Source organism: Adelges cooleyi, unplaced genomic scaffold (assembly GCF_023614345.1).
Source record: "Adelges cooleyi isolate 19-005CV unplaced genomic scaffold, UGA_ACOO_1.1 ACOO_flye_CR_arks_rails_tigmint_CR_PRNA_519, whole genome shotgun sequence".
Taxonomy (NCBI): domain Eukaryota; kingdom Metazoa; phylum Arthropoda; class Insecta; order Hemiptera; family Adelgidae; genus Adelges; species Adelges cooleyi.
Window position 1 is genome coordinate 372,043 of NW_026096208.1, and position 20,673 is coordinate 392,715.

A 20,673-nucleotide genomic window follows, 5' to 3' on the forward strand; every position below is an offset into this window, starting at 1 on the left:
ATATTATATTAACATGCTAAAGAAAAAAAAATTCAAAAAAGTGTCAGTATAGAAAACAATATTAACTTAGAGAACGTTTAACAACACTTAAACTTATTTTTATTTTTTAGTCCCAATAAAGCCTAAAGGTACTTAATAATTGTGAATAGATTGCTATAAATTAATTTTGGAAGATTTGAAAAAAATCCTTAAAAACAGACAGCGTGCAATTCCCTTTGAAAATATATTCAGCTTTTTATTATTAGTGTGTAGAAATTTGGTTTCTCACAACAAACTCTAAACAAGTTAACAATATCAATTTTTTTTTTGTCATTTCAACTACTGTCATACTTAGACCATTCCAAGCCATCACATAGGTACTTGATTTTTAAAAATTCAAGATTACATTTTTTCTTCACTATTATCATGGTCGTGTAGGTATGAACAAATGACGTCATACCTACCTACCAGAAAAGCTTAATACAATGATTATTATTCAAATAATTTTGTATATTTTGAACAAGCGAGAAGGATCCCTTAGGTAATCCTGGAAGAGTGATATTTCCCAGTATTGCTGCGACGTAGGGAAAGATGTAGTTCTTAATAATTTTCGAAAGAGCTTTTATTCGAGTAAACTGTTAAATATTTAAACGACCGTCTTTTGGCGCTAAACCGTTTTAACGGCGTTAAATATTTTATAATTGAGCGAGATGTCCGCTCAGTGAGATATGATGAACTAGTGTTAAATATTTAAACGGTTGGGAAATACAGAGGGAAATTTGTCGAGAATAATAAAACTTGTATTTTTTTATTTATTTAAAAAATAGTGTAAAATGAGTTCTATGATCTACTATTTGTCACTATAACATGAACTTGTCAAGTGGGATGTGCAATTAAAAACTTTTGCAATATATTTGACATTAGTTTTATATTGCTTACATTGTACATGAATTGAGAAATACCAGCCAAAACCAATTTTATCATATTATAATGTAATTACAATTTTTGTATACCACTGTAATGCAAAACATTTTATCACGACTGTAGTAATAAATTAAAAGCACAAATCAAATCATAATTGAAAAAAATTGTATTATTACAGTCTAATCAGCGCCCCTTTGTTTGGTTTAAAGACAAAATATGAACAACTCTGTATTTAACATTAGAAAGTATTTGTTGTTTATTTAAATTAATTATTCGTTTTCTACTTTAAAATGTATGCCCAATGCGTTTCCACATTTGAGAATAGCTTCTTACTTATCATTTATTTATTTTCTATTGCCTATTCGTTGGAATGCAAATTGAATTAAATTCGAATAAGTGCATAAACTTTTTTTTTTTTAGTACTTGACTATACGAAAAAAAAAACATTCAAAGTAGATAGGTGTATACAGGATGATTCATCGAGGATAACAGTTGAGACAATCGTTATTTCTTAAAATAATTGCAATTTTTTCGGTTTTTCTCCTAGACAACTTCAACCTATGACTTATGCAGCTAATATAACTCATTAATAGTATCGATCGATTAATTAACAATATTATCAAGTGTTGCGGGCAACACAAATAATAGTAGATACGGTTGTAAATAATTTATCGACACTCGGTTGTTACACGGTTGACTCGACTTGGTAAATAAACATTTAGTTCGGATGGAAAGCAATTATTTGCCAACGTCAGGACTTGGGATATATAATGGACCGGACCTGTTTGTTTTTCTTTGATGTGTACTTACTAAACCTAGATTATTTATAAACGTTGTCTTACAATACACTTAGTGCACGGTGTAACTCCACCGTTTACACAACTATTCGGTCGATCATTTGTTTTTAAATGTAATTTGTCTTTCGAGTCGGTCAAATAATCCTTCCTCTCAGCAAAAACAATTTCTACCTAATAATTCCATTTCGGATATTGCCATTCTATCTCTCTCTATCTCTCTCTCTCTCTCATTTACAATGTCCAACACACACACATTGACGTTTTTCACACAACAATACAGTTCAGAAAAATATTATGTTGTATATTAAGTTGCACTTGTCCATTCAAAAATTATATATTGTTCAGTATACAGGGTGATCCAACTAACGTCTCGGAAAATATGAATATTTTGAATGTTATTGTTTTCCTATTCTTTTAGGTATAAGTTTTACTATACAATTTCAATAGTTTGAAAATTTCAAAATCTCCATCCCTTATACGATAAAAAAAGGTCTAAGTTCACGTTTTCAAATTGCAACATATGTTTTTAATTTTCATCCATCTAGTCGTTAGCTATGACTTTGTAAAGATATTACATTTTCTCTTGAATGTTGTTTCATCTTATATATTTTTCTACTATCTATGTTCTACATTCAACAAGTAACAGCACAGTTCAACAGATTAATATGCTATTAATATAAAAATGATAATTTTTATAGTTTTTATAGGTAGTAAACAATAGCTTTAAAATTTCTCTTACAATCTCATAAGTGCATACATTTGAATGGACAACCGTCGCAAAACGTTACTATTATGAATGTTTAATTATGTTATTTAGTCAAAAAATGTTACTCTGTGCTCAAATAATTGTTTCAAACAATTTCCACTAAATAAGGAATTTTGCATTTAATTTGTTTACTATTTTAATTCTACAGTTAATAATTAAAGTGTTAAACTAAAGTGATTTTTTTATTTCACAACTTAATACCTACTGTTAGGTATATCTTGACAATCAGTGTAAACGGACTATGCTTGTATGGTTATAATAAACAGTATAGTGAGCATGTGATTGCTTGAACATAACTCCAGCGAATGCACAATAGAGTGCAGAATGGCCTAAATTTACTATAAATAAATAATGTCGAATAAAAGGCAACTATTGACTTTATGAACACTAGTGGTTCAGGCATAGGGCTTGGGCGGATTATAATAAGCCAATATAAAGAGGATAGTTAAAAGAAATAAAACCACTTCTAATCGAATTTTGTATACTGGTAAAAAACAACAAATGATTTTATAATCGTAAGTAAGACGGTTAATTGTAAGATACATTAAATCATGATAATTAGGACACAGGTGTGGTTAGGAATAATTATTATTTAAATATAATAACAATTGTACTGTATAATTTTTAATGAGTTAACTGTAAGATTCCTGGTATAAATTATAATAACTGAGAAGCAAGTGAATACTTTTTACTATATATTAATGATGCGTTTCTAATTCGTCTTCACTACTACTAGTACTGTGATCACTCAAATTAATCTTAGTCGTCAACCTCAGGGACATACTTAACGTCATCCCCTACGCAACTGACTATTATTGTTCTGTTTTCTAAATCAGTTAGATGACAATGATCACCTACAACTTCCGCTAGTTTTACTAACTGAGATCTTTTGTTGTACAATATACTTCTGTAAACACCTTTTAACCGGCACATCTGGTTACAGTTTCCGAAATCTTCGTGGCCTGGTCCTTAAAAAATAAAATAGGTATATATAAAAGTCTTAACTTACTAGTTACTACATTTATTCAGTGTTTAAGTCACGCCTACTATACGTGATCAATGCTATGTACAGATGATCCGTATGGTACAGCTTTGTTACTTTAAGAAAATAACATTTTCAAATGGTAGATAAAAAGACTGCAAACCTCGTACATCATAATCTATTAGGTAACCATTAACATTTTTTTTTTAGAAAACTAATTTCATATGTAAAAAAAATTACCTATTTGTATTTTCGAGTAACAGAAAGCTATTAAATAGAATTGTAATTTAAAAAGTTGGTTTTTTTGTGTTGCCTGAAATATGTGAATTCGTCTAATATGTTTCTAAAAAACTGAGACATAAAATATATAAATTTTAATCTTTAAATTTTGACTTTTTAGAAAAATCGAAAAAAACAGAAAATTATGATATTTTCACGCATGACTCTTTTGATTGCTGTAATAGTATTTTTTCGATTTTTTTACTTTCCTATAATTTTTTACCTCTTTTTTTTTTTTTAATTTACATATATAATGTAACATTTTTCCGGGTTAATATAAATAATATTAGGAAAATTCTCAAATTCTGGTCAACACGACAAATTCAACATTTTAGAATACAAACTAAATTTAACCACTGATTCTTAATGTTCCATACACAGACTGAAAAACACTGATAAACGAGCTATATGCAAATAAATGGGATAACATGTGAATCAACAAACTGTAATCATGTAAAACATGTGAAACCAAATCTTTAATAAAAAAAAAAACTCGATTCAATCATTTTCTGTTACTCGAAAAAACAAATAAATATTTTTTTCAGAGAGCTAAGACTACTTTACCACTGAAACTGATTTTTAAAAAATTATTTTAAAGATACTATAAAAAAAAATATTAAAACAAACAGCAAAGAAAAAACTTATTACAACTATGTCCAAGTTAATCGAAAACAAATTTAAGAACATTCTCCTTATCTTAACAAACATTAATTTTAACGATTTTGTCATGACTATATTTTTAATATATATGAAAATAACAATTTAATATACTCATGTATATAATCAAGGAATAAAAATCAAGCTTAAAAAAAAATGCTTTAAGTATACTTTATCTATAAAACGTTACTTTTAGTTTAAATAAGCCATAATAGTTTATAAAAAAATTTGATATATATATATATATATATATATGTATAGAAGACATATTGTGAAAAATGGTCTAGACGAATTTTAAAGTTGTCTGCACTTGACTGGCAGAATAACAATAGAAATAAAATATTTATTAACTTTCATTTATTATCTTTAACTCTTGCCTTAAATAATTTCTGTTTTTTGTTTAGTTAACAAAGAAAATAACACGTTTATGTATATATTAGGGTGGACCCCTTTATGTCCTACCTCTTTTTTTATATAAGGGTTGGAGATACAAACTGTGTACCGAAAATTAAAGCAAATTTTTTTTTTTTAATGTTCATATTTTCCAAGAAAATTAGTGTCTTACTCAAAATAAATTACTCTGTATATACATACACACACACACACACACACACGTATATATATATATACGTATAACAAAAATTAAACTGTTGCAATTTGATATAAGACTTACTTGATAGAGAATTTATATATAGTTTAAAAGCATCACGGAATAGCCTTTGTCTGATTAAGCCAAACGCATATTTAGGCTTCTTATCTGTATAATTTAATAAATAACCGTGTTAATTACAAAAATATTATACATAAAATACATATAGTTGCTCGTGTCATTGATGGAGTACAATTATGTAAGTTTTTGTTCAAATGTTCTTATGATGAACTAGTAGTAAATAATTTTCCTATGCTTGTGTATTAATTAAACAAGTATAATATGACTAACTACATTTAAGTTTGTTTCGCATATGCCATTTAGTAATTTTTTTTTTTTTTTCATTAAAAAAATATAAAGTAAGCATACTATTCAGCATTGTTGCTAAGCAACGATATATCACTGATTTATTTGCATAAATCAACATTAAATTATTTGATCACAATTAATAAAGTTTTATAAGCTTTAATTTTATGTTTTATATAATTATAATAATTACCCAACGAACCACCTGCACAACATAGTTTTCTTATTACAGTACGTATTGGACCCACACCTAGTAAAAACAAATTTTAAGTTCAGATAAAGAAAAGTTTCAAATAATAAAATTAGCATAAATAAAAATAAAATATGCAATAAATATTTTAAAAATAAATGGCGACACCATCTTAAATAATTTATCTTTATTTTGTTTTATATGAAGTTATAGCGGACCTATAAACCTATTGACACATATTATTTGACTAATATATTACTTTCGTCCGGATCAGGATCACCTGTAACAAAAATATTAAATAATTATACATTAAATAAAATCTAATTTTATATTTTGTCTATAATAGTATTTGAAACTACATTTATTTAGACTAGTTTGAATTAGCCGTTTAAATAATTATTTTACTTCGAACAATCTTTGAAACTTTTTGAGCAAGAAAACATACAGCTTTAAGATTTATGAACTCAAATTTTCATCTACATATTTTTGACATTAATGGAGTACTATTATGTTAGTTTTTGTTCAAATGTTCTTATGAAGAACTATGGTAGTAAGTAATTGCCCTATACTTGTGTGTTTTATATGAAGTTATAGCGGACCTATAAACCTATTGACACATATTATTTGACTAATATATTACTATTGTCAGGAACAGGGACACCTGTAAAAAAAATATTAAATAATTATACATTAAATAAAAACTAATTTTATATTTTGTCTATAACAGTATTTGAAACTACATTTATTTAGACTACTTTGAATTAGCCGTTTGAATAGTTATTATACTTCGAACAATTATCAAAACTTTTTGAGCAAGAAAACATATAGCTTTAAGATTTACGAACTCAAATTTTCATCTACATATTTTGCTTGGAATTAAATGATTATCATTTTTGAAATTGTATAATTACAAATCATTATATTTACCACACAAGTTGCTTATATCTGTCTGTAATTCAATTTCGACATCTTTGTATTCTAAAATTAAAAAAAAAAAAATTTGAATTAATTTTTTCATTATGTGTGTACATCTTTTATTGAGATAAAAATAAATATTCAAGTACATAATAAATCTTAATTTATATAAATTAAGCATGTATGTCTATACATGTAAATATTCTAAATTTAAATTTTATTAGAATAATTATTACTCTGCAGCGTTTCGGTCTCTCCGTTGGCTATTATTAGGAAGTTATTGTCATCTGAAATTTTGACGAGAACATTTTAAACTTAATATCAAATCACTATGTGCAGACACGTCCATATATTTGAGAAAAATTATTACGTGGTGCAGTAAACATAAACGACAGTTCATCTAAAATTTGCATAAAAAAACGTATAAGAGATATTATAACATAACACTTCAAAAATATAAGAATTGTTATAATTACCCATCGGTTTATCTCCACGAATATATTTTCTAATTACCGGTATCAAACGCACTAGAATTTAAAAAAAATGAGTTGACATAACAAATAAATTCTAAAAATAAGTGTACACTATACCATCACTACATTCCACCCTTTCGATTTGTCTATCTGTAATAAATAAATTGAAATAAATATATGCAAATATTTTCAAATTACAGTTAAATTTGTATGATAAAAAAAATTACTAACTTGTGAAGTTAATCTCCCTTATCCACTCATCTTTAAAAAGTTAATCATTAAATTATTTAAAGTTCTCCAATGAACACGAGTAGGTCAGTGTAAAAAATAAATACATAATAATTACCTATTGGAACTATTGCTAAAACATTTACCACAACGAATGAAATCAAAAAACAAAAACGTTTCATTTTTATCTGCAAACAATAATATAATTAAAAGCCTTTTTGTATTAGATATGGTCATCATTTGTTTTAAAAATTAATAAAAACACATCGTTGAAAAAAAGTGTCTTCTCAGCTTAGCATCAATGTTGAAATGAAATTATGCCTAGTGTTATTTTGCATGAAGTTTTTGAGGGTTTTTTTATTTGAAAGTATCAAATCTAAAGAATATTTTCATACCAATTGGCAATTAATTTGACTAGTTTTAAAATAATTATATTTATAAAACGCTAATCAAAAAAAAAACTGACATTTTACATAAACTTTTTAAATTAAAAAAAAATTGCATTTTTCATAAGTTGAGACATAATATACATTGTTGAAAAAAAAAATGATCCAAATAGATACTTCTTTCCTATGATAATATGTATATTTAAAAATGTTAGCTTTATGCTAAGTCTTAGTGAAACATTGCCTATAGACAGTGCACCTTAATATAAATGCTAGTGCAGGGCCCGTTAACATATAACATTTTAAAATAATGTTTTTTTTTAACTAAGTGTTTTGTATTTCATATGAAACATATACACATTTTTTAAAATTATTTTTCCTTGATTTTGAATGAAACTTTTTAAATATCGGGCCAAAAGAGACAAATATTAGGTTTGGATTTCTGATAAATACAAAACGGTGTACAATTTCTGTACTCTATAATTAATGAAATTAGCCGAGTGGTTAAAAGTTGATCGCAAATCTAAGCACGAAGATAAAAAAATAGTAAATAAAAAAATAACTTAATAAAAACGCATTAATTACTTACTAGCTTTGAATATTATTTTCTCGTGAACTTCTCTTTGTTAAAACAACCGTTTTAAAGTGATTCGTTTTGTGGCTTGTCTATGTGTAAATTTGGAATAAGTTTTGCAGTGTGCAAATATATTTTAATTATACAGGTGTAAAGAAATGTTTAGGCTATGGTTTTTTTTTTTCAATTAAGAACTGTGTGCTATTACTCATAATAATTTGTCGTTCACATCGAAACGAAACCCTAAAAATTAAGACATTAAATAAAATATATTAGATTATAAATAATATTATACTAGTACGTCTTTTTTCAAATCGATGCACACTCAAAGTAAATAAGACCCAAAGAAATGTGACCACTAGATATGTGTTGTTTGCACACTTTTACGTTTTTTGTAATATACTTGCGTAGTACATAGGAATAAAATTGTCAAAGTATAAAATAAAACCTAAGGTATATTATCAATTTGAATATTGAATTTGGGCCTCTGGTTAAAATATTCTGTACACGTGCAAGAAAATAATTGTAGGTACTGTTTGCTACAATTCCCAGATCCAATAAAAAAAAAATATTAATATATACAGGATGTTCAAAAAGTTTGGGACCCCTTGATTTCCAGATCCGCTTTTGTTTTTTTTTAATTTTTGTCTTTTATAAGGTGTAACTTTATGCATATTTTAAGCCTAAATACATAATTTTATCTTTTATTTTTCGAGATATTCTGTTGAATGATTTTTTTTTTTTATAATGGTGGTCAAATTTTACACTTGCTCCATGTTTAAATGGTTTAAACGTTATGAGACAGGTATATAATAATAATAGGCATTGTTGATTTGATATCTACTATTATTCGACAAATTGTTTGGATTTAAACGAATTTTTATTATAATACTAGATTTTTATTGTAATATTGATTAAAGTTGTCTCAAATATTTAAAGAGTTAATATTTTAATTTTATGAGCGTTGATAATAGTAGTTTACACACATAGTACAAAATACATTATATTATTAAAATTTTAATTTTACTCTTTATTTAATAGGTAAATTCAATTATGTATTTTTTATGTTTATTAATTATAATCATTATTTTTATAATATAATATTAATCAATTTGTTTGTTGTACACAGTACCTGTGTTAAACGTTAAAATGTGTTTAAATAGGCAGCTTAAAGAAACCAAGACTGTGAAAATACTCAAAAAAATCAAAATACTTAAATTTCTTTCTTTATTTTATTTTCTGTAGGAGTTTTTTTAATTTACATAAAGTTAAGTAAAATTCGTATTTTACACTTTTTTATAAACAAAAAAACCCTTGACCTCAAATAGTAGAGATTCCAACTCAAGTTATTTCTAATTAATACGAAATTAACGTTCCTTTGAACTTTATTTTGGTTTTCATTAAGTAGTTAAACTTAAAAATATATACTTTTTATTTTAAGGGGATTGCATGCGGCCTATTTTTATGGAGTTTTTTAGAGGCAATATTCAAGAAAAAAGTGGTTCTAATAAATGTTGGCCATGTCAATTATTTTACCGGTTAATTTGTAAAGAGTTGAGGTATTATTTTTAGTTTAAACAATAATTTGTCTATGAGTAACAGTGGTCGTTTTGGTTTATTTTAGATCACTTAAGATGATCCAAATTCAATTCTGTAAAGAGATTCGAGTTTTTTTGGCTACTTCACTATGTCATGTTTATTTAAAAATGTCAGTATCTTGTAGTGAAATAAATTAAATTTGCAATTTGTTTTATTACTTAAACCCAATTTTTTTTTAACTTTGTATTTATTTATCATTTTAGGCCCATATACCTTCAAAATCATTTGACCGATTTGTATCGTCTACACTCTACAGATATACATCAAAGTGTTTGTTAGAAAGTTTTTTTATCTCTACCACTGTAATATTATATCTGTTATTTTACCAATATTTGCTCTGTATGCAAATTCAACGGTTTGATGTTCGTTTGGCAAAAACGAATAACTTTATTTTTGCTTTAACATCGATTTGTGATACACAGCTGCAATGATATTCTCATAGTTTCATTTTTAATTTGTTGAAAACAATCTTGAGATTAAGAATACTAGTAATTGAAAAGCAGATGGAATATAGTAGGGATACATTTGTCGCGTTTATATGGACCTGAAAAAGGCTTTTTACACAGTTCCACTAAAAGAGCTCTTTCAAACACATAAAAAAATATGCGTTGATTTTAGAAACAGACGGATAACAAAATATCTTCAAGTTCTAACAATAACCCAACAGTGAAAAGAGTCCTATCAAAGTAGTGATAACTAAAATTGTGGCCAAGTCTGCTATTTCTTTAGTTCATAACCTCACTTCACTCCTATTTTCAAGAGCTAAACTGCTCTTTTATTTGTATTGCTTAATACTAGGCCAGTTTCTGAATGAAACGTTGCCTTTCTGAATGAGGCAAATAACAGATTTGGCCACAATGTAGACACCACTAATTTGATAGGCTTAATTTTTCTGGAGGGGTCTGGAATTTGGCTCTTTTTCACTGTAAGGTTATTGTTGGAGATATCATATTCCTTTTTGCTGGCTTCAGCATCGCGGGCGTCACTACATTCATTTTGAGTAAATTGCAACTTTCAGATTTTTTTCCTTTTTAGTTACAATATAAGACCTACTTTTGTGCCAAACTTCTCGTTTCTACCTATACGGGAAGTGTTTTATAATTTTGACGATGAGTGAGTCAGTGACAAAAGTGTAAACTTTGAAATGCTCCTCTTTTGATTTAGATATATGCACAAAATATATTATCTCTTTATCACAACTCGTGGGGTAGTTGGGCAGAATTAAAAAGAGCATAAATATTATTTGTGAAATTTCCAAAGAATACAATGTTATTCGATTTTGGAATTGTTAGTAATTCATAATTCAAACATTTAGTGGCTTTTAGTTGAATACGTGTTTTTTTTTCTTTCATAATAGTTAAAAATTGATAAATAAAGTACAAAATTATATAGCTAAATGGTGTAATATTTCTTACAATGAAGAAAAAAATGGCAAATACCTATAAAATAAAAAAAGGAGATATAAGATTGTATACGCTATAAAATTATTGAAATTGTATAATGCAAACATTAGTTCATCGAGTGGTTTTAAAACCAATAACTGTGAAACAATTAATTTAAATACTCCGCGTCAGACTTATGCAAACATATAATAATAATGGAAAAAAAATAAGATAGCTATGCCGCTAAATTTACATATGCATAATACAGGACAGTCACTCTAGTTTAGGTAAGATAATCATTTTCTCTTAAGAAAACTTAATTTTTGTTGTTTTTTTTTTGAAAAAAAAATGATTATGTAATTTTACAATATTACAAAATAAGTAAATGTTTTCCTTTTTATAAAGTATTTTCCGGTTGCTATATTAATTTATAAGTAGCTAATATAGGTATAATATTATATTTAACTGTTTGTAATGAGAATGATTTGCTAAACATTTTCATTGGTCATCCAGTTTTGAATAATTATTTCTAAAGATATTTAAGTTTAAAAGAAATGATTTAAAAACTGGTCAATCGTTCTACATTTATACAATTAATTATGTATATATATTTATACATTTTTAGCTTCAAAAATTGGTATACCAAAAACCAAAACTACAACATTTTAATTATTTTCGTCAATGCTTTTGGTTTTTCTTTTGGACAACTTTAACCTATGACTTATACAGCTAATATAACTTATTAATAGTATTGATTGAATAATTAACAATATTATCAAGTGCGTGGGCAACACAAATAATAATAATTGAGCGAGATGTGCGCTCAGTGAGATGATGATAAACTAGTGTTTAATGATTAAACGGTTGGAAAATACAGAGGGAAATCCTTTGAGAATAATAAAACTATACTTTATTATGACTGTAGTAATAAATGAAAAGCGCAAATCAAATCATAATCAAAATAATTGTATTATTACAATGGAATTAATGCCACTTTGTTTCGTTTCAAGACAAATAAACAACTCTGTATTTAACACTTTATTTAAATTAATTATTCATTCTCTACTTTAAAATGTATGCCCGATGCGTTTCCACATTTGAATAGCTTCTTACTTATCGTTTATTTACTTTCTATTGCCTATTCGTTGGAATGCAAATTGAATTATATTCGAATAAGTGCATAAACTTTTTTTTTAATACTTGACTATACCAAAAAAAAAACATTCAAAGTAGATAGGCATACAGGGTGATTGATTCATCGAGGATAACAGTTAGGACAACCGTTATTACTTAAAATAATTGCAGTTTTTTTGGTTTTTCTTTTGGACAACTTTAACCTATGACTTATACAGCCAATATAACTTAATAAAAGTATCGATCGATTAATTAACAATATTATCAAGTGTTGCGGGCAACACAAATAATAGTAGATACGGTTGTATATAATTTTTCGACACTAGGTTGATACACGGTTGACTCGACTTGGTAAATAAACATTTAGTTCGGACGGAAAGCAATTATTTGCCAACTAATATATACCAGACTAATATATATATATATATTATGTTGTACAATAGTATAATACAATAAAAGGCTCAATAGGGCTTGAATGGATTATAATAAGCCAATGTAAAGAGGATAGTTAAAAGAAATAAAACTATTTTCAAAACCACTTCTAATCGAATCTGTATACTGGTAAAAAACCACAAATGATTTTATAATCGTAAGTAAGATGGTTAATTGTAAGATACATTAAATCATGATAATTAGGATACAGGTGTGGTTAGGAATAATTATTGAAATATAATAACAATAGTACTGTATAATTTTTAATGAGTTAACTGTAAGATTCCTGGTATAAATTATAATAACTGAGAAGCAAGTGAATACTTTTTACTATATATTAATGATGCGTTTCTAATTAGTCTTCACTACTACTACTACTGTGATCATTCAAATAAATCGGAGTGTGAACCTCAGGGACAAACTTAACGTCATCCCCAACGCAACTGACTATTATTGTTCTGTTTTCTAAATCAGTTAGATGACAATGATCACCTACAACTTCCGCTAGTTTTACTATGTGAGATCTTGTGTAATACAATACACTTTTGTAAACACCTTTTAATCGGCACATCTGGTTACAGTCTCCGAAATCTTCATGGCCTGGTCCTTAAAAAATAAAAAAGGTATATATAAAAGTCTTAACTTACTAGTTACTAAATTTATTCAGTGTGTAAGCCACGCCTACTATACGTGATCAATGCTATATACAGATGATCCGTATGGTACAGCTTTGTTACTTTAAGAAAATAACATTTTCAAATAGAGATAAAAAAGACTGCAAACCTCGTATATCATAATCTATTAGGTAACCATCAACTTTTTTTTTTTTAGAAAACTAATTTCATATGTAAAAAAAATTACCTATTTGTATTTTCGAGTAACAGAAAGCTATTAAGTAGAGCTGTAATTTAAAAAGTTGGTTTTTTTGTGTTGCCTGAAATATGTGAATTCGTCTAATATGTTTCTAAAAAGCTGAAACATAAAATGTATAAATTTTAATCTTTAAATTTCGACTTTTTAGAAAAATCGAAAAAAAAACAGAAACAGATTTACATATATAATATAAAATTTTCCCGGGTTAATATAAAAAATATTAGGAAAATTCTCAAATTCTGGTCAACACGACAAAATCAACATTTTAGAATACAAACTAAATTTAACCACTGATTCTTAATGTTCCATACACAGACTCAAAAACACTGATAAACGAGCTATATGCAAATAAATGGGATAACATGTGAATCAACAAACTGAAATCATGTAAAACGTCAGTAACAAAATGGAACGCCACCCCACATATCTCGAGAAGAGAATTGGTATGCCCAGCAAGCTTCAAATTGGCCACTCAAACCTGAAATACGTGCACCTAATAACCAAATAGGAAAAACCCAAGTGTAAGACTGGCCCAGTCCCCAATCAAACACAATCACACACATAATCGAAGAAGCACTAGCTGACAACATCCAGAACATAAACAAAATAATACAATTTATGCAGAACACTAATTCAATTAAAACACTGTAAAATACATATTATACACCATTATTGTAAGTATCTAAAAATCATGTAAATCATACACGAACGACTAATGACTAATGTTGAAACCAAATCTTTAATAAAAAAAAAACTCGATTCAATCATTTTCTGTTACTCGAAAAAACAAATAAATATTGATTTCAGAGAGCTAAGATTACTTTACCGCTGAAACTGATTTTTAAAAAAATATTTTAAAGATACTATAAAAAAAAAATTATAAAAAAGCAAAGAAAAAACTTAATACAACTATGTCCAAATTAATCGAAAACTAAGATTAATCGAAATTTAAGAGCATTCTTCTTATCTTAACAAACATTAATTTTAACAATTTTGTCATGACTATATTTTTAATATACATGAAAATAACAATTTAATATACTCATGTATATAATCAAGGAATATTATTAAAGCTTAAAAAAAAATGCTTTAAGTATACTTTATCTTAAAACGTTACTTTTAGTTTGAATAAGTCATAATAGTTTATAAAAAAGTTTGATATATTTATATATATATATATATATATATGAATTTTAAAGTTGTCTGCACTTGACTGGCAGAATAACAATAGAAATAAAATATTTATTATCTTTGACTCTTGCCTTAAATAATTTCTGTTTTTTGTTTAGTTAACACAGGAAATAATACGTTTATGTATATATTAGGGTGGACCCCTTTATGCCCTACCTCTTTTTCTATATAAGGGTTGGAGATACAAACTTTTACAGTATTGAAAAATATAGTACAATGTGTACCGAAAATTAAAGCAAATTTTTTTTTTTTTTTTAATGTTCATATTTTCCAAGAAAATTAGTGTCTTACTCAAAATAAATTATCCTGTATATACATACACACACACACACACACACACACATATATATATATATACGTATAACAAAAATTCAACTGTTGCAACTTGATATAAAACTTACTTGATAGAGAATTTATATATAATTTTAAAGCATCCCGGAATCGCTTTGGTCTGACTAAAGCAGCCTTATACTCAGGAAACTTATCTGTATAATTTAACAAATAACCGTGTTAATTACAAAAATATTATACATAAAATACATATAGTTGCTCGTGTCATTGATGGAGTACAATTGTGTAAGTTTTTGTTCAAATGTTCTTATGATGAACTAGTAGTAAATAATTTTCCTATGCTTGTGTATTAATTAAACAAGTATAATATGACTAACTACATTTAAGTCCCAAGCGAAATGTTTTAAAATTATAGAAAAGTTTGTTTCGCATATGCCATTTAGTATTTTTTTTTTTTTTCATTAAAAAAATATAAAGTAAGCATAATATTCAGCATTGTCGCTAAGCAACGATACATCACTGATTTGTTTGCATAAATCAACATTAAATTATTTGATCACAATAAAGTTTTATAAGCTTTATTTTTATGTTTTATATAATTATTATAATTATCCAACGTACCACCTGCACGACCCAGTTTTCTTACCCATGCCCGTATTCGACCCACGCCTAGTAAAAACAAATTTTAAGTTCAGATAAAGAGAAGTTTCAAATAATAAAATTAGCATAAATAAAAATAAAATATGCAATAAATATTTTAATAATAAATGGCGACACCATCCTAAATGATTTATCTTTATTTTGTTTTATATGAAGTTATAGCGGACTTATAAACCTATAGACACATATTATTTGACTAATATATTACTTTCGTCCGGATCAGGATCACCTGTAACAAAAATATTAAATAATTATACATTAAATAAAAACTAATTTTATATTTTGTCTATAACAGTATTTGAAACTACATTTATTTAGACTAGTTTGAATTAGCCGTTTGAATAATTATTATACTTCGAACAATCTTTGAAACTTTTTGAGCAAGAAAACATATTGCTTTAAGATTTATGAACTCAAACTTTCATCTACATATTTTTGACATTAATGGAGTACTATTATGTAAGTTTTTGTTCAAATGTTCTTATGATGAACTATGGTAGTAAGTAATTGCCCTATACTTGTGTATTATTAATTAAACAAGTATATGCCTTGTAAATACTAACTACTTTTAAGTCCCAAGCAATATATGTTTTAAAATGATTGTGAAAAGTATATTTTTATCACAATTAATAAGCTTTATTTTTATATAATTATAATAATTACCCGACGAAGAACCACCAAATGCACAACCCACTTTTTTTATTGCAGTACGTATTAGACCCACACCTAGTAAAAACAAATTATAAGTTCAGATACAAAAAAGTTTCAAATAAAAAAATTAGCATAAATAAAAATAAAATATGCAACTTAATAATCGTCATTGTTTAATAATAAATGTAGCAAGCCAACGGAAAGCAGATGGTTTTTATTCAAATTTAATTTTCTGTTAAAACTCAAAACAAAATACGGTAGGTAGTAATATGTCTAGGTTTTAACAAATTTTTCAAAAAACAAGAAAAACGTTCAAAATGTGTTGCTAATTATATAACTTAAATAGTTAAAACATTATAAATTATTCCTCTTTATTTAGTACATTTATCTTTATTTTGTTTTATATGAAGTTATAGCGGACCTATAAACCTATTGACACATATTATTTGACTAATATATTACTTTCGTCAGGAACAGGGACACCTGTAACAAAAAAATTAAATAATTATACATTAAATAAAAACTAATTTTATATTTTGTCTATAACAGTATTTGAAACTACATTTATTTAGACTAGTTTGAATTAGCCGTTTGAATAATTATTATACTTTGAACAATCTTTGAAACTTTTTGAGCGAGAAAATATAGCTTTAAGATTTACGAACTCAAATTTTCACCTACGTATTTTGCTTGGAAATAAATGACTGTCATTTTTGAAATTGTACAATTACAAATTATTATATTTACCACACAAGGCGCTTATATCTGTTTGTAATTCAATTTCGGCATCTTTGTATTCTAAAATTAAAAAAAAAAAAAATTTGAATTAATTTATACAATGTTTGTGTACATATTTTCTTGAGATAAAACTAAATATGCAAGTACATAATAAATCTGATATTATATAAATTATGCATGTATAAGTATTAAGGTGTACCAAAAAAAAATTTTATTTTGTGTTTTTTGTTCTTTTCTTGACATTATGTTCCTTGGCGTAAAACAATATTTCCCTATTTTTTGCAGATTTTTAAAATTATTTTTAGAGGTTGCGAGCATACAATTTTTTTTTTGGTTTTTAATTTTTTTAATGTAAAATTTGCGAAAACATTGATATATATACCTTTAATAGTACCCTAAAATAGTATTTTTAGGGAACAAAATATTTTTTACTTATTCCTCATTTAGTTGCGAAGAATTCCGATATACTTACATTATTCTAACAATAGATCGAAAAAATAATTTTTTACTATTGTTAGAATAACGGTGTTAGTATATACAACTTATGTATTTCTATAAAAAGATTTTTTTTTATTTTATAAAATAATATTGTTTTTCGTTAATTACTTGTAAAAACTATTAAAAACTAAAAAAAAAAATAATTGTTAGGTAACAGTATTCAAAACTTGTTTGTTTTATTTTTTTTAATTAATTTTTTTTTGATCTATTGTTAGAATAATGTTTTATGTAAGTACATCGGAATTCTTCGCAACTAAATGAGGAATAAGTAAAAAATATTTTGTAGGGGTATATATATATATATATATATCAATGTTTTCGCAATTTTTACATTCTAAGGCCTAAGTTAGTTGGATAGTAGTTTTTTTTGTAATGATAATTTTGTATACAAGCAACATTTGTTTAAAATTGATATTTATATATTAAAAAAATTAAAAACTAAAAAAAAAAAATTATTTTGGAAAACTGATGCCCGCAACCTGTAAAAATAGTTTAAAAAATCTGAAAAAAATAGAGAAATATTATTTTACCCCAAGGAACATAATGTCAAGAGAAGAATAAAAAAAACAATTTTTATTTGGTACAACCTAATGTGAATACATGTAAATATTCTAAATTTAAAATTTCTAAGAGTAATTACGCTGCAGCAATTCTTCGGTGTTTGTACCAGGGCTGAATATTGTTCGCAATCTCGCATCTGAAATTTTAACGAGAACGTTTTATACTTAATGTCCAACCGCTATGTGCAGACACATATGTCCATATATTTGAGAAAAATTATTACGTGGTGCAGTAAACATAAACGACAGTTCTTCTAAAATTTGCATAAAAAAATGTAAAAGAGATATTATAAAATAACACTTTAAAATATAAGAATTGTTATAATTACCCATCGGTTTATCTCCACGAACATATTTTCTAATTACCGGTATCAAACGCACTAGAATTTAAAAAAAATGAGTTGACATAACAAATAAATTCTAAAAATAAGTGTACACTATACCATCACTACATTCCACCCGTTCGATTTGTCTATCTGTAATAAATAAATTGAAATAAATGTATGCGAATATTTTCAAATTACAGTTAAATTTGTATGATAAAAAAAAATTACTAACTTGTGAATTTAATCTCCCTTATCAACTCATCTTTAAAAAGTCAATCATTAAATTATTTAAAGATTTTTTAATTAACTCGAGTAGGTCAGTGTAAAAAATAAATATATAATAATTACTTTCATCAACTACTGCCAAAACATTTACAACAACGAATGAAATCAAAAAACAAAAACGTCTCATTTTAATCTGCAAACAATAATAAAATTAAAAGCCTTTTGTATTAGATATATGGTCATCAATAACATTCGGCTACGATGATATGCCGAGAAGGTTTTCGTTTTAAAATGATAACTTCTAAATCACTAAACCTATATCTTGATGTAGTTAATCGGTAGATAAGACATCAAACTTGGGAGATACTTCTCAGATAAAATGGTCAAAATAATATAAATCAATCCATACAAATTTGGAATTCATTTGATTTAAAAAAAAAAAAAAAGTTATAGAAAGGATGAACTTATTTTATTTGTTTCAAAAAGTCTTTTTAGCTTAGCATCAATGTTAAAATCAAGTTATGTGTTATTTTACATGAAGTTTTTTTATTTGAAAGTATCAAATCTAAAGAATATTTCATACCAATTGACAATGATTAATTTGACTAGTTTTAAAATAATGATATTTATAAAACGCTAATCAGAAAAAAAAATTTACATTTTTCATAAACTTTTTAAATTAAAAAAATAAAACTGCATTTTTCATAAGTTGAGACATATACATTGTTGAAAAAAAAATTATCCAAGGAGATACTTAGAAAAGAAGAGTCAATTCCATGGTAATATGTATGTTTAAAAACATGTTAGTTTTATGTTAAGTCTTAGTTAAAAATTTCCTATAGACAATACACCTTAATAAATGCTGAGTAGGGCCCGTAAACATATACAAATTTTAAAAAAATGTTTTTTTTAACTAAGTGTTTTGTATTTCATATGAAACGTACACACATTTTTTAAAAAAATTTTTCTGATTTTGAATAAAAATTTTTTAAATATCGGGCCAAAAGAGGCAAATATTAGGATTTGTGTTCTGATAAATGCAAAACTGTGTACAAATTCTGTACAAAATAACTTAATAAAAACGCATTAATTACTTACTAGCTTTGAATATTATTTTCTAGAACTCTCGTGAACTTCTGTTTGTTAAAACAACCGTTTTAAAGTGATTCGTTTTGTGGCTTGTCTATGTGTAAATTTGGAATAAGTATTGCAGTGTGCAAATATATATTTTATTTATACAGGTGTAAAGGAATGTTTAGGCTGTGGTTTTTATTTCCCAATACAGTACTGTGTTCTATTACTCATATAATATGTTGTTCACATCGAAACGAAACTTAAAAATTCATAAGACATTAAATCAAATGTATTAGATTATAAATAATATTATACTAGTACGTCTTTTTTCATATCGATGCGAACTCAAAGTAAATAAGACCCAAAGAAATGTGACCACTAGATATGTGTTGTTTGCACACTTTATCGTTTGTTGTAATATACTAGCGTATTTCATAGGAATAAAATGTTTAGAGTATAAAATAAAACCTAACGTATATTATCAATTTGAAACCTGAATTTGGGCCTCTGGTTAAAATATTCTGTACACGCGCAAGAAAATAATTGTACTGTTTGCTGCAATTCCCAGATCCAATAAAAAAATATTAATATGTACAGGGTGTTCAAAAAGTTTGGAACCCCTTGATTTCCAGATCCGCTTTTGATTTTTTTTTAATTTTTGTCTTTTATAAGGTGTAACTTTATGCATATTTTAAGCCTAAATACATAATTTTATCTTTTATTTTTCGAGATATTCTGTTGGATGATTTTTTTTTTTATAATGGTAGTCAAATTTTACACTTGCTCCATGTTTAAATGGTTTAAACGTTATGAGACAGGTATATAATAATAATAGGCATTGTTGATTTGATATCTACTATTATTCGACAAATTGTTTGGATTCAAACGAATTTTTATTATAATACAAGATTTTTATAATAATTGATTTAGGTTG

The 20,673-nt window shown here is 26.0% G+C and overlaps 2 protein-coding genes across 3 annotated transcripts; both read right to left on the minus strand.

Moving 5' to 3' along the window:
• Nucleotides 1–2,569: 2,569 nt before the first annotated feature.
• LOC126842379 (uncharacterized) lies at nucleotides 2,570–8,182 on the minus strand. Its single transcript, XM_050579330.1, has 13 exons — nucleotides 8,121–8,182; nucleotides 7,264–7,333; nucleotides 7,149–7,178; nucleotides 7,035–7,067; nucleotides 6,921–6,971; nucleotides 6,815–6,844; nucleotides 6,681–6,731; nucleotides 6,457–6,507; nucleotides 6,170–6,190; nucleotides 5,789–5,809; nucleotides 5,533–5,589; nucleotides 5,058–5,141; nucleotides 2,570–3,434 (listed from the first exon to the last, which is right to left on the minus strand). Exons 2-13 carry the CDS (start codon nucleotides 7,325–7,327, stop codon nucleotides 3,226–3,228), a joined length of 702 nt encoding a protein of 233 aa, XP_050435287.1. The 5' UTR covers nucleotides 7,328–7,333; nucleotides 8,121–8,182; the 3' UTR covers nucleotides 2,570–3,225.
• Nucleotides 8,183–12,759: 4,577 nt separating this feature from the next.
• LOC126842340 (uncharacterized) lies at nucleotides 12,760–19,859 on the minus strand. Of its 2 annotated transcripts, XM_050579272.1 has the most exons (14): nucleotides 19,764–19,859; nucleotides 18,789–18,858; nucleotides 18,673–18,702; nucleotides 18,558–18,590; nucleotides 18,444–18,494; nucleotides 18,339–18,368; nucleotides 18,195–18,251; nucleotides 17,066–17,116; nucleotides 16,781–16,801; nucleotides 16,331–16,393; nucleotides 15,876–15,896; nucleotides 15,629–15,676; nucleotides 15,118–15,201; nucleotides 12,760–13,258 (listed from the first exon to the last, which is right to left on the minus strand). In XM_050579272.1, exons 2-14 carry the CDS (start codon nucleotides 18,850–18,852, stop codon nucleotides 13,008–13,010), a joined length of 804 nt encoding a protein of 267 aa, XP_050435229.1. In that variant the 5' UTR covers nucleotides 18,853–18,858; nucleotides 19,764–19,859; the 3' UTR covers nucleotides 12,760–13,007. The 2 variants fall into 2 exon arrangements, with proteins under 2 accessions (XP_050435229.1, XP_050435230.1); XM_050579273.1 differs by lacking the exon at nucleotides 15,629–15,676.
• Between the last annotated feature and the right edge of the window lie 814 nt (nucleotides 19,860–20,673).